Source organism: Cydia amplana, chromosome 8, assembly GCF_948474715.1.
Source record: "Cydia amplana chromosome 8, ilCydAmpl1.1, whole genome shotgun sequence".
Classification (NCBI taxonomy): domain Eukaryota; kingdom Metazoa; phylum Arthropoda; class Insecta; order Lepidoptera; family Tortricidae; genus Cydia; species Cydia amplana.
This window is the reverse complement of record NC_086076.1, coordinates 10,819,780-10,833,582: the sequence shown is the minus strand read 5'-3', so window position 1 is coordinate 10,833,582 and position 13,803 is coordinate 10,819,780. Positions and strand designations below refer to the sequence as shown.

The 13,803-nt window shown below is 37.2% G+C and overlaps 2 protein-coding genes across 2 annotated transcripts in view; one reads left to right on the top strand and one right to left on the bottom strand.

Annotated features, from left to right (window-relative positions):
• LOC134650225 (isovaleryl-CoA dehydrogenase, mitochondrial) overlaps positions 1-13,803 on the bottom strand; it is a 178,625-nt gene that overhangs the window by 24,913 nt on the left and 139,909 nt on the right. The gene's annotated exons all lie outside the window — the stretch shown is intronic.
• Positions 1-13,803, top strand: part of LOC134650321 (protein qui-1) — a 147,072-nt gene that overhangs the window by 98,521 nt on the left and 34,748 nt on the right. The window contains exons 11-14 of the mRNA XM_063505282.1: positions 840-1,040; positions 2,444-2,622; positions 3,747-3,893; positions 6,493-6,611. Of these exons, the coding sequence (XP_063361352.1) occupies positions 840-1,040; positions 2,444-2,622; positions 3,747-3,893; positions 6,493-6,611 (646 nt within the window). The remainder of the gene's footprint in view (positions 1-839; positions 1,041-2,443; positions 2,623-3,746; positions 3,894-6,492; positions 6,612-13,803) is intronic.

The following is a 13,803-nucleotide window of genomic DNA, read 5'->3' as shown; positions in this document are numbered from 1 at the left end:
TATTCTGTATCTTCTACATTAAAAGTTTTGGGATACTGTATCAGTTTATGAAATGTTTAACGAGGATACTTTGAAGCGACAAGATGGAGAATATACGAATTAACTTATATCTAATTTTGCAGCTTTGGCATATTTAGCATGGTTCATTTAAATGTAGTTGAGCATAAGCTCAACTAGTAGCTGAGCATAAATTTGCAAGCGGCATCTGTTCCAATTAGTGGATTTAGGTATTCCGCGACGCACGCGTTGCCGCAATATATGATAAATTAATTTCGAGGGAAGGAAATTTCACAAACAAGTTTCATCGCTTACACAAATAAATACATACAGTATCTTACCAATATAGTTACTAAGTATAACTCTTTGATCTTGCCGCTATCTAGCTTATAGAAAATAAAACAAATGAATGTAGTTTATTAACGAGTCAATGTTGATTTATTTCCGAACCTATAAATTATTTAACTGTGCTAAGCTGTAAAATAAAAGATTGTAACATATTTATATCTGCTTTATAAGTATTATCACGATTTGGTTGCCATACTGCGACTGGTACCTACCTACTAAAGGTAGGTATGTCCGCGGTCATTCAAATAAAAAAGCTGTCAATATCAACCATTGAATATGTATTGTAGCTTATCCCAGTACGCATTAGGAGACGGTGCTAGTAATAAATTAAATGAATTTCCGAAAATTACATACGGTTGTTGTTCGTAGTGGCCCATTACTAGTGGAGCAGAATACTTATTAGGTACCATATAGTACCATAAAGCGTAAATAATATTATATTTATAATTTAAATAATTAGGTAGTGTCACTTTACAACACCATTTCTTTGTCAGAGCCTCTCATAGCAGAGAACGTAGTGTCGGGTAGAAGCACGTGGCGCTGGCGTGCCGCGGCGGCGGGCGCGCGCGCGCGCAGGCGCTACGTGCGCGTGCAGAGCGCGCTCAGAGACGCGCACTCCGACCTGGCGGCGTTGCACTTTGCGAATTTCCTGCAAGACCCCGACGACACGGATACTTCGGAAACTCAAGAGCCGGGTAAGCTGTTGTTCTTAACACGACCCGTATATGGGTCACGGCAAGCCTCTATTACAAAGCCGTAAGGTTAACAATCCAGATTGGGACACTGAAGGTGTTAACTCGGGTGTCCAAGATGTAGTCGTGGCTCGGCTACGTGTAAGTAGACAAAGCTTGCAATAACAAAACAAATTAAATGATAACCATATATCCTAAGGGAATTATACTATGCCTTCTTTTTTGTCGATATATTGTGAGTCAAGTTACATTCATTATACACCGGTCGGGTGACTCGGGTGGATAACTACTGTAGATCGTGTTTAATTGCGCTTCCATAATTACAAAGGTACGTTAAGCTGTTAATCCCGGTGGTAGGCAGCCCACACCAATTAAAAATGGATTAAGGCTCGGTAGAAAATTATTTAAAAAAAATCATTATAATTTTGATTTCTTTCCCGTGAGGGTTTAGCCCTGAATAACCATACATCAAAATACCATATATTAATAAGTTTTTACTATAAAACATCATAATAAATTACATTGCACAATTTACCTGCACGGTCTCATTGCTCCCGGGCAAAAGTTGCAACGTAAATTTAAAATGTCGTTTGAACATCCGTAACTAAAGCTCCTTTGAGTCACATGATACCCGATCCCGAGAGTCGTAGTGAGAGACGTAGAGTGGCAGTCGAGTAAATCCGATATCGGTAAATTGTTCTTCATTTTTGCAACGCAATTGCAAATTGAATTAGTTGCTCGAGATAGCGTTCCAGCGTTTCAAGCTCAACTTTCCAAACTATCTACGTATTACATGATCTCGATGAATTTATGCAGCAACGTGTTCTTTAGCCGCTGGAATGTTTTACGTAAAGCAAACGTGTTTTAGTATTTCGTGGAAGTACAGTTCATAAATTATGAAATTACAAGATTTCTGGTGTATAACCAGGGCTAGAACTTGTATTTTAATTAAAACATTTTTAATTTCGTACTTCACTTGTATACGATTTTTTGATAGCGGATGTAACTAAATTCTGTGTTAAAAAAAGGTTTACAAGACTTAGTTTATCTCTAGTTTTTAAATTGATTTTATAAATTGTATTAAGTACGTAAAATTGTAGAAATGTTCAAAAATGTTTTGCAGATCCTCATAATAGTTATGATCCGTTAGTGCTTCTGCCTGTGTGCCTGTGGCCAACTAGCCAGGTACCTATTTTTGTTGACAGAGTGGTAAAATGCGTTACGAATTCTCTGGCCTGGGGAGCCATTGGGGAGGGACTCCCTCCTGCTGCCGTCCTCTCCTATTGAGAGGGGTGAGGAGATATACCCACTAAAAGCCACTCCGGCGTCATCCTTCTTACCGTTTTGAAGGAGCCTTGAGAACCAACTATAACATACATTATTCATCCTACTTCTACTTGTGTCAGGTTGCGCAGACGAGGACGACGCGCTGCTGGACTCGACGCCATTCCACTCGGGCACCCGGACAGCGGCCGCGTTCACGCAACGCCACGTCGAGGAGTCCTGGCTGCATCTGCTGCTAGCTGGCGACTTCTCTAAGCTGAAGGATCTAACTGTCTGCAATTTCGACTTTCTATTGGCAGCGGTAAGTGTCTGAAAGATAAAAATATCCTGTAGTTTCTCAGTACGCTAATCCCTACTAATATTATAAATAGTAATCTCTCTGTCTGTTACACATTAATTTAAATGAAATTCGGTGTGGAGATAATTTTCTCTGTCTGTTACAAATTAATTTAAATAGAATTCTGTGTGAAGATAATTTGAGGCCCGGGAAAGGACATAAAATAGTTTAGATCAATCGTTTTAAAGTTTACTTTAAATTTTATAGGCAGGAATGTTTTAATTAGACTAACAATTAGTTTATAGGTATAGTTTAAGTAATACATACTAACAATGGAATTATAAATCTGAATTAAATAAATCGTTTTTATTTTGCTTTTTTAGGCACCTTTTGAGTAGAAATCCTAATGAGCAACAACAAAAACAAGAGTATATATTTTTTGCTGCCATAGGTAACTCTGTCTAGGGCTCAATTAGGCTTAAACATTAAGACAAAGAGCTCGCTAAGATTGGACTCTCTAGAGGCAAGTCAGCAATGTCACATCTTTGAAGTAAATTTCATTAAGCTATGCAAAGCTAGGTTTTGCTACGCTCTAACCAGTTCGCTCGTAAATTGCCGACGTGGACCCCCAGGGGCATTCGATGGCACTCAATACGTTAAAGAAAGAAAAAGGTGCAAACAATCTAACAAATTAATCAGTTTTATCATGTACCTAATAGTAGTTTGTGTTACAAGGGATCAAAATGATATATTTCCGTCAAGGGCGTACGTTGTATTCTGAATGAAGCGATGGATTCTACAATAATAATTAAAAGGATTCTAAAGTAGAATCCTGAGCGTAATGAGGGATTCAAGTGTTAACGCCCAAGACGAAATAATTTTGAGATACCGTGTGACACATACTGCTTTTCACATCAACTATGAGGAAAATAAAAAATCTTAGTGAAGACACAATCTGATGCTTAAACAGATTATTTAAGCTAAGAAAATAATGTGCAAAAAAATGTAAAAATAGTGTACTAGAACAGTGTTACTTTGATCCCTCCTAGCAGGGAGGAAAAGTGCCACTTTGATCCTTCCTAGCAGGGAAGAAAAAGCTCTTTTCTGAATAGGAGGTGTGAAAACCATATTATTCTGTCCTTACGCAGGTACAAACCGTGACTGTGTCCTATCTCCGATGCATTTTGGAACACGTTCGCTGCTACATCCTCGACCGGGACGTGGAGCTAGTCTACGGCGCGGTCAAGAAGTCAAGCGATATCCTTACTCGCGATCCCATGCAGTTAGGAGCCCAGGTAAACCCTTACTGAACCGAGAAATATGTATTTTTTATAAAGGAAATATTTCCTAACAGCAGCCTATTTAACTTAAAGGTATAAAAAAAAACATTCGGTTTCATCCTACTTAGGCGTGAAATGTGATGTCGTCAGCTTTGTTACCTACGTTCTGATTGATAAATTCTGCGTTTGTGACGGCATTTCACGCAAGCCAAATTCACGCGGTTGACGGGAACTGAATACATACGTACATATCTCTCGCTTTTCTCGCGTGACTGAAGAAAATATCGTCATCGATTTATATATGTACATTATAATAGTACCTATGTTTCATTTTTAAAACTCGTACGTATAAAGTATCTCTACTAAATATAACAGACAGTAAATACATACAAGTAAAATATTATATATTCTTATAAACACGAATTACCCAATGTCCTATAACTAGCTCAGAATATATATATATCATTACAAGATCTGTATCTTTAGAACATGTTATCTTCGTGGGATGGGCCTTTTTTGATAAAATATTTTCTGTCCTTAATAAAGGACCCTGGGCATTTCAAGTATGAACAACAATTTTTGTATAATTAACAAAAATATTATTCCTGTTTTAATGGTTATGATTATCACAGTTTCTCCCAAGTTGCCGTCCGAAGAGACCGTCAAAATTATTTCTTCACTAATTTAATATCCTGTATAAAGAATGTTGCCCCTCAAAAAGTTATGATTCTTACCCCCAACCGTCCTTATTCCGTACCTTTTTAAACACGTAAATCTAATTTACCGAGAAATAAACTCTTAATTAACTTCCATACAAACTCAAATATCAATCAGCATAGAAAGGGTTGACGTTAACAAAGACATTAATTCCATCAAAACGGGCTCGCCGAAAGGAAAACTTTTGGAGCTGTCAAAATTAGGTTTTAGGAAAGCCGCCGGCTATAACAAAATATTGATAATAGCTTTATGCAGTTAATTTGGTATATAAAACCACGTAACTTCAGCATTTATTTAATTTACAAATTACATAATGAAAACTTGCCCGCCTCAAACCTATCGTCTTCTATATGTCTTCGGCGGGCAACCCCTTTTGTCCCGGCCTCTGTAGTAATGTACTATTTCTACCTTCGAAACTAAGCCCGTATATTTATTTAACATAATATGTACACGTATATATTAAGCTTTTAACCGCCAGCAATTTTTGATCGAGCGTGCTCGTGTCGCCACCGACAGTAATTGTACCACGCAGAGTAAGCTTGGCATAGTTACGGGAGTTATAAATGTGCTGTAAAAACCAAATCAGATCTTTGTCTTATTTATCAGACTGTGGCGAAATGAGCTGGATATGTAATGTCTTATATATCAGACTCTGGCGGGTAAAGGGTTAATTTGATCGAAATCGCTTGAGGTGCTTCCGAGATAATATACGAATACTTTTTTATTTAATAATAGGAAAACGTAGAAAAAAAATGTTAAGGACGGTTTAAGATATTTAAATTTATTTATTGTTAAATACAAAAGTGGTCCATGGTTTAAGTATATCTAATAATATTAAAAAAATTAACTTTTCATGTAGGTTAGGAGAAATTAAATCTTTTTTGAATATCACAAGTGCATTGATAAAACTTTAACTCAAAGATTTTAATGCTGGAGCTTTCAAGATGTAAATCTTTTTTAAATGTACTAACACCTACTTTTATGTTGTCACGTAAAAGGTAAATAAAGAAACATAATATATGTGCACATCGTGCACGCTCGCGCACTGATATAAGACGCTACTTTATTTCAGTCGAGGAAAACAAACATCTCTCTAAAGCTCGGTGGAGTGTAAAAAGAACTGTCTTTACAACACTTTATTCATACCAAGCTGTATATCATATCCAATTTCGGGTGAAAAAGGGAAATAAATGCAGTACTTACATGTTCAGCTTTAGAATGCGATTTATATACACAATATAAAATTATTGTGTTAAAATCTGAACACGACACAATTTTACTAATTTATACAAACATATCGCTTTATTATTTTTACTACATTGGTATTAATTTTACACCATTCAAAATATTGTCAAGAAGTTTAGAAGAACGCACATTAAACTAATTCTAAAACAATAGTAGTTTAAACATCTATTAGACGTTGATGAATTAATTTAGGTTTAAAGAACTTAATTTTCTCAAAGAATTGTCGCTTAATGAGAAAAATTACATATAATACAAGTATATTTATATTTGTTTAGGACTGACTAATCTTTTTCGGCAAACATAAGATGGGCGTTTTTGTTTTTTGTTATCCCCTACACTTTTTTTTCAAATTTGGGATTTTTTATGTTATTTCTACTCAGAATCACGAGCTCTTTCTATCCTAATAGGAGAAAAAAAGTGATCTTTCCATTCCGCGACCGCCATACAAAGTCTATGAAAAACGGTGACGTAATGGAAATAAAAACCTTAGGACACTTTTTTTCTCCTATTAGGATAGAAAGAGCTCGTGATTTTGAGTAGAAATAACATAAAAAATCCCAAATTTGAAAAAAAAGTGTAGGGGACAACAAAAAAAATGCCGAGATACAAATGATATAAACCAGGAACCAGCTATTTCATATTGTTTGTTCAGATCATAGCCTGGCTGCGCCCGGCGGTGGCGCGGCGCGGTGTGCTAGCGACGCTCGTCACCGCCGCGATGGCGTGGTGCGATGGTTATGACAAGCCGCTGCTAGTCCCACTCAACGGATGGTAAGGACACTTTTGACATTCGTCACTGTATACCTACAGTAGCCATTTTACTACTTCTATCTTACGTACAAAATATGATGAAACTTGTATCGATGAGATAAGAAAACTAAACTAAACATTGGCGATACGTATTTTATGTTGACTATTTCAACGGAACGGAATTTTGTTTATTTGTGATGACGTCTGCAAAGTAATTTTACATACTTGTTAGCAAGAAGAATAGGTACACAAGAGTTCAGTATCTGTGTGATAAATGAAGAATATAACGTCACGTTATATGTATAAAAGTACTAAATAGATAATTCAAAGCGTACGCGATCCGAGTTAGATATTTTACATGAAAATAATGTACGAGAATTGAAAAAGTATGTAAAAGAGAGCATACTTATCGCGGATAAATTGTTAAAGCCGGTTGGTTTTATTTTTATCTGTAAGGGAGATTGATAAAGATAGATGAAGTAACTAAATTAAAACCTAATGGGTGTCTACTTTGTAACTTTGTGTACTCGTAGGTACTTAGACGAATTTTCTTTTAACTTTAGGTACAGTTGTTTTCAACTTTCGACAGTTTAAAAAACTTCGTTTTACAAGTTTAGTCATTAAAGTTGTTGGTTAGCAATTGAGTCATAGAATACTAGCGCTATTATTAAACCTGCAGCCGTCTGTCTGTCTATCCTAGTTTTAAGAAATAACTCTTTTGAACCTTAATAGGTAGGTCATTTGCGTTTGCGTCGTAACGTGTTCGAAAAAAATAATGAAATTGAAAAAAATATATGCTTGGCGGTTAGAAACGGTTTTCATCTTTGAATTACGTGTTATGTTATTATACTCACAATCTTTCTTAGGCAACTTTAAGTTCCGCTCGATCGATATTTTCACAACGACGACTAAGACGCAATTGTTATAAGCGGATTAACGCGCGTAAAGGTTTGATATAAGGATACCTCTGTCTAATTCCACGTACCAGTTTATTCAATTAGCTGCCAAGAGCACACCGCCCCGGGCCCCGATACACAACACACCGTAAACGGGTTACCCTGTACCTATTGTGTGCCTAGGAAATGCAATCACAGCTTCACGGATGTGTTTTACGTTCGTTTGGGGTAAAATCGCTTTTGGAATTGGTTTTAGGTTACGACTCGGTTACGGGAACTTCATGACTTAACCGGTTCTTCTGGCTTGTGGCTGGATTTCTGGCGCTTTACGAGTAAATACGAGATACCTACCAGGGATCGGATACCGGTATTTTTTGTATGGGAACGGAAACGGTATTTTTTCGTTCTTTGCTAATTACTTAATTTCTAATTGGGCAATCAAATAATACGAAGTCGTTACCTAAACACACAACTGAGTCCTACATTTCGAGTATAAAATAATTCGAAAAATATGGTTATTTCGATGTTTTTGCAAAAAACCGGTTCTGATCCCTGATACCTATACAACGCTACATCGTATAGTTAATGAAAAAAACTACTACGTCATTATGAAATTTCTTTGTTTTAAATGTCTTTATTTATTTATATTATGTTTACGATTTTCAAGTTGATAAAGCGTTGGTAGCCTAGCGCTAAAGAGCGTGCGACTTTCAAACCCCGGCACGTGCCAATGAGTTTTTCGGAACTTATGAACCTACGGTATATAATTTGATATGTGCTTGATATTTACCAGTCGCTTTTCGCTTAAGGAAAAAATAGTGAGGAAAGCTGACTACTAGCATACAAAACTAAGATTAGGGTAAATGTAGATTAAAATCCACGTAGAATGACAATAATGTTATCTTATTTTATGCTGTCGTAAATCGTTTTTCATACGTTTAGTTATACCATACAACGTTGCACTATGTTCGCCAATGTCTTCTAACGTCCATAAATTTATCGCAGGCATTATGTAAGATACAAAAAGAAATGAGAAATAAAAGGATAACAAGCACAGAAACGGGCGAGATTGCGTACACAGAATTTAGTGTTCATTAGTCGGCCGTATCCCGTGTACTGATCGTTGTGTTTATCTACCCCATTAACTTCCTGACTATATATTATTGCGAAGTTTCGAGACCCTACACCGCTGGGTCCCGACAAATGTTATCTCTAATGAGGAAATCCGACAAATGTGCCAACTAATTTGGCTTTCGTATCTTTTCACTACAACCTTTGTGATGTTAAACCAACTGTTATGATTAATTAGCAAATAATAAGACATACGATAATTATTTAACTGCTTTTATACCGTACTTGGCTTGGACAGGTATTTGACCTTTAAAAAAATGTTGTGGATATGTATGAGCACAGAACAAGTTAGAATGGCGATGCGAGCAGGGTACGTGTCGCCGCCGGTTTTGAGCAAACGCTCGCATGCTACTCGCCCGCGCTGACCGAAAACGAAGCAAACATGCCTTTTTGCGCCACAATAACCTTCAGATTAAGAAGCCAGACATCAAATCTGTCTAAAGGAGGCGTATCCATTCACCAGGCACACAAGTGTTTACTACCGTTGCGCGAGTGTTAGTAAATGTGGAGAGGAACGAGCGGCGACACTGGTTCCGATACTAACTGCGCGCGATAGCCATTCAACCTCTTTAATAATGTTCTGTGTGTATGAGCATTCAATTATTCGTTCGAATCGGTCTCCAGTTCAATGCCTACGTAATATTATTACTACTATTTAAGTAGGAAAACGCTGCCGCTACGAGCTACACAACGTAGCGCACGTCCCTATGTGGTTCTTTTTTTTTAATTAACTCATTTAGTGCTAATAAGCCACGTTCGTGGTGCTACGTCGGTAAGAGTCTCTAATTCATAACCTATTATTAAAATCAGAATACTTACGCCTTTCTGTCTCCGTAGTATGGATGTAGCTAATATACTTCGTAGAGGTTGTAGTGTATAGAACTATACATGCTTATATACGTGTATTTCAATGCTATATAATCAATGATCTTATGAATAAAGAGTAGTCTTATTTAGAATCTGGTTGTGTCAATACACCTCCCGACATCCATCCTCATATGGCGATCCTGCCATCGCAGCGCTTTGCGCGCTGCCTATCGCGACGTCCGCGACCGTGACTACCGCGCGCGAAAGTGTTACATTTATTTATCAAGGACTAAATCTTTGGCTGTGAAAAACAAAATTAAAGACGGTGCTCGACATGGGACTCATTGCAAATATGAAATTATAAGTGTGGAACGAAGATGGGGTCTTCGCAAACAAAAGAAGAGGTCGTTATAGCCCAGACTGCTGCCGGGGGCTCCAGCAACAGCGCCGAGGTGGTTAAGAGTATAAATACCACAAATATTCTGCTCGTCGTGGTGGTATGCATCTTTGGTATCATATGCTTGGGTGCTGCATACTACTTTTATAGAAGATGCCACAAAAGGTGGATACGTGAGGAGATTCGCGGGCACGCATTGAGGAGCTCGATTTTTCGCCGGACGCCGAAATCGGAAAACGAGGTTTAACTACGTGCGTGTTTGAACTTTTGTAGCGGAATACGGACTATATACAGCTCAATGAACAAAAGCGTCGAAATAAAAAGTGCAGTGTAAAGTGTAGTGCGCGTTGTAACCGTCTGTGCCATGTGTAGCCGTCTGTACCTACTCACCGGACAATGAGTAAGATTAGAACTTAATTGGTTTATAATTAGCATATCACGTAGCAATAGCTTAAGGCGAATATATGTTTTAATTTTAATTATGAATTAGTATGGCAGATGAATTATTAGATTTAATTAAGCAGTTAACTGTTATAAGACAATATTTAATTAAAATCGGTCCTAAGAGAAGAGTAGGACAAATTGTTAAAAATAAGTTGATTGAAGCACAAGCTGTGCATGCTGATTATTCTACTTTTTTGGATAGTTTAGAAGAAATTGAGGAGAGCATAAAAAACGACGATCTTATAACTATAAAGAAATTTTGTAGCCAGTTTGATGCATTGTATGCAGAAATTTTAGAATTGTGTAGTGATACTAATATGTCCGAGATGGAGAAGTTTAACTTAAAAACGGCTTTGAGTTTATTACCAGTAATGAAAGATGATATTAATGAAATTCAGAATTTAATTGACGGTATTGAGTATTATCAATCACTTCTCGATAACGATTCAAAAATGAAACTGGTAACCTTCGTCTTAAAAAGTAGGCTTTCTCAGTCAGCTAAACTAAAGCTGCTACCAGAATATACTACCGTTGACGCTTTAATCACGGATATGAAAAATGAGCTTTTACCAAAAAAGTCAGTGCCATGTTTACAAAAACAACTCTTAAGTTTAAAACAAAACGAAATGTCTATCGATGACTATGGTAAACAATTAGCAGAAATGTTTGTCGATCTTACTTTGTCGCAGGCGGGTGATAATGCCGATAATTATAAGGTATTGCGACCCTTAAATGAACGCCAGGCTATTCAGAGCTTCGCTGATGGGCTGCGAAATCGCAGACTCAGCACTATAATCGCTGCGCGGAATTTTACCACCCTAAAAGATGCAGTTCAAGCTGCCATAGATTACGACCGGTCCACTCCAAGTACGTCTGAAGGGATTTTGACAATGGCACGTAATCATAATTATAATTCGAGATATTTCAGAGGCCCATCATCCTCATACTCTAGGGGACACCGTGGAAGGTCGTACTCAACACGCGGCCATCAACCGGCAAGGTACGGGTTCAGTAGCCGACAGCGAGGCACGGGACGTGGCTTCCAACCTGCGGCTGCCCGAGGAGCAACGAGGCCTTACCAGCAGAATAGAGGTAGGTCCCAATTCTATTCCAACAGAGCTAGGAACAATGGGATACGCAGTCAACAGCAAGTACATGTAATGACGGATAGTAACGTGTCGAATAGTAACGAGAATCAGTTTTTTCGTGACTGAAGAATATATTTTAATTAACAGCAATAAGAAACATAGTTATGTAGAATTATCTTTTGGTAACGGTATTTCGACTCAATATTTAATTGATACGGGTTCTACCATATGTGCTATAAAATATAAGTACATACATAATCAGAATATTCCAATCCATAACGATAATGTAGTAGTCAGCGGATTGGGCGGCAAAGTCCAACCTATCGGATATGTTTACTTAGACCTTAATTATGGAGATCATAGCCTTAATCAAAAGTTTTATGTTTTCAATTCTTTGCCATGTACGGCTGGCGGCATCTTAGGACATGACTTTTTCAGAAAGTACACGTCAACTATAGACTACTATGATAGCACTTTGACTTTAAGGAATGGCTTAGATTGTAAAATAATATTACCGCTATTTATAGAGGATAGCAACCGTTTGACGGTACCGGCTAGGTCGGAATCTATACGTTACATAAAGACGAATATGGAAGAGGAATGTGTGGTGTGCGCGAATGAGATTCAACCCGGATTGTTTATGGCTAGTGCATTAGTGAAACCTAACAATGGAAAGATACCTATTCGTTTGCTTAATACGACTGAAAATGATTTGACTATTAACAAATTAAACCCGACTATTCACAAAGCAAGTGATTACGATGTATGTATGTTTGGCGAAACGCATAAAAATGCGGAACGGGTTAAAAATATGTTTTCTTATTTAAAAATTAGTCACTTAAATAGAGAGGAACAAATTTCTATTGAGAAATTGTGTGCTAAATACTGCGATATTTTTTATTTGCCAGGGGACAAATTAACGACAACGAACATTTATAAGCATAAAATTACTTTAAAACAGGATGTACAACCAGTGTACTCTAAACCGTATAGGCTGCCATATTCCCAACAAGGTGAAGTACAAAGACAGTTAGATAGTATGTTGGATCAAGGTATTATAGAGCCGTGTAGAAGCGAGTGGTCAAGCCCAATATTACTAGTGCCTAAAAAATCGGATAGCAGTGGAAACAAGAAATGGCGATTAGTAGTGGACTACCGTAAACTTAATGATTGTATTACAGATGATAAATTCCCGCTTCCCAATATTACAGAGATTTTAGATTCGTTAGCCGGTAGTATTTACTTTACCCATTTAGACTTAAATCAGGGTTATTACAACGTTGAGTTAGAGCCAGACAGTAGAAAATATACAGCTTTCTGTGGGGGTAGATGGCAAATGACTCGCATGCCTCAAGGGTGTAAAACTAGTCCGAATTCATTTTCCAGGATGATGACCATGGCAATGGCTGGATTAACTTATCAAAAATGTTTTGTTTACCTAGATGATCTCATAATTTTCGGCCGCAATTTAAATGAACACAACAAAAATTTACAGGATGTTTTTGAAAGACTTAGAAGCGTAAATTTAAAATATATACCGATCATAAACCTCTCGTGTACTTATTCAATATGAAAGATCCCTCGAGTAGATTATTAAAATTTAGAATGGCATTAGAAGAGTACGATTACGTGGTTGAATATGTGAAAGGCAAGGACAACGTGGCTGCAGACGCATTGTCCCGGATACGCATTACGTCAGAGGAATTGAAAGAAATGAATGAACATGTAATTAACGTGATGACTAGAGCGCAGAAAAGAAGGATGGATGCGGTATCCCCGGTTGATATGGTTTCTACTGACGACAGGTCTGATCAACCAAGAGTTGTAGCAACACATAGCAAACCGAAGGATTCCGTAGAGTTGAGATTTCTAGATATAAAAAGTATAGATAGGTTAAAAAGAGAAAAACGAATTAATCACGAGAGTAAAACATTATGTTATAGCCAGGAAAGAAAGACAATTTATATTAAACAAGTATCTCAATCACAACTGACGCGAGCCGCTTTTGTGAGAGAACTTAGTGAGTTATGTAAGAAAATAAAAGTTGATGACATATATTTCATTAAAAATAAATATAATAATATATTTGTCGAGAAATTAGTTAGCGAAATACAAAATATGGTGGATTGGTCCGGACCACAACTACATATATTAAATGAAGTAAAGCGAATATATGACAAAGACGATAAAAGAGTCATACTTAATGATTTTCACCTTTTACCCACGAGTGGCCACGCGGGTATAAGGAGAATGTATAACAATTTGAAAAAGTACTATTACTGGCCTGGCCTTGAAAACGATATTAAAGAATTCGTAAGTAAGTGTGAAAAGTGCCAGCGCCAAAAATATACGGTTCAGATAAAAGAACCTATGGTCGTGACGTCAACAGCGCACTCTGCGTTTGAAAAAATATTCTTAGACATAGTGGGCCCTCTAGATAAGGATAATTA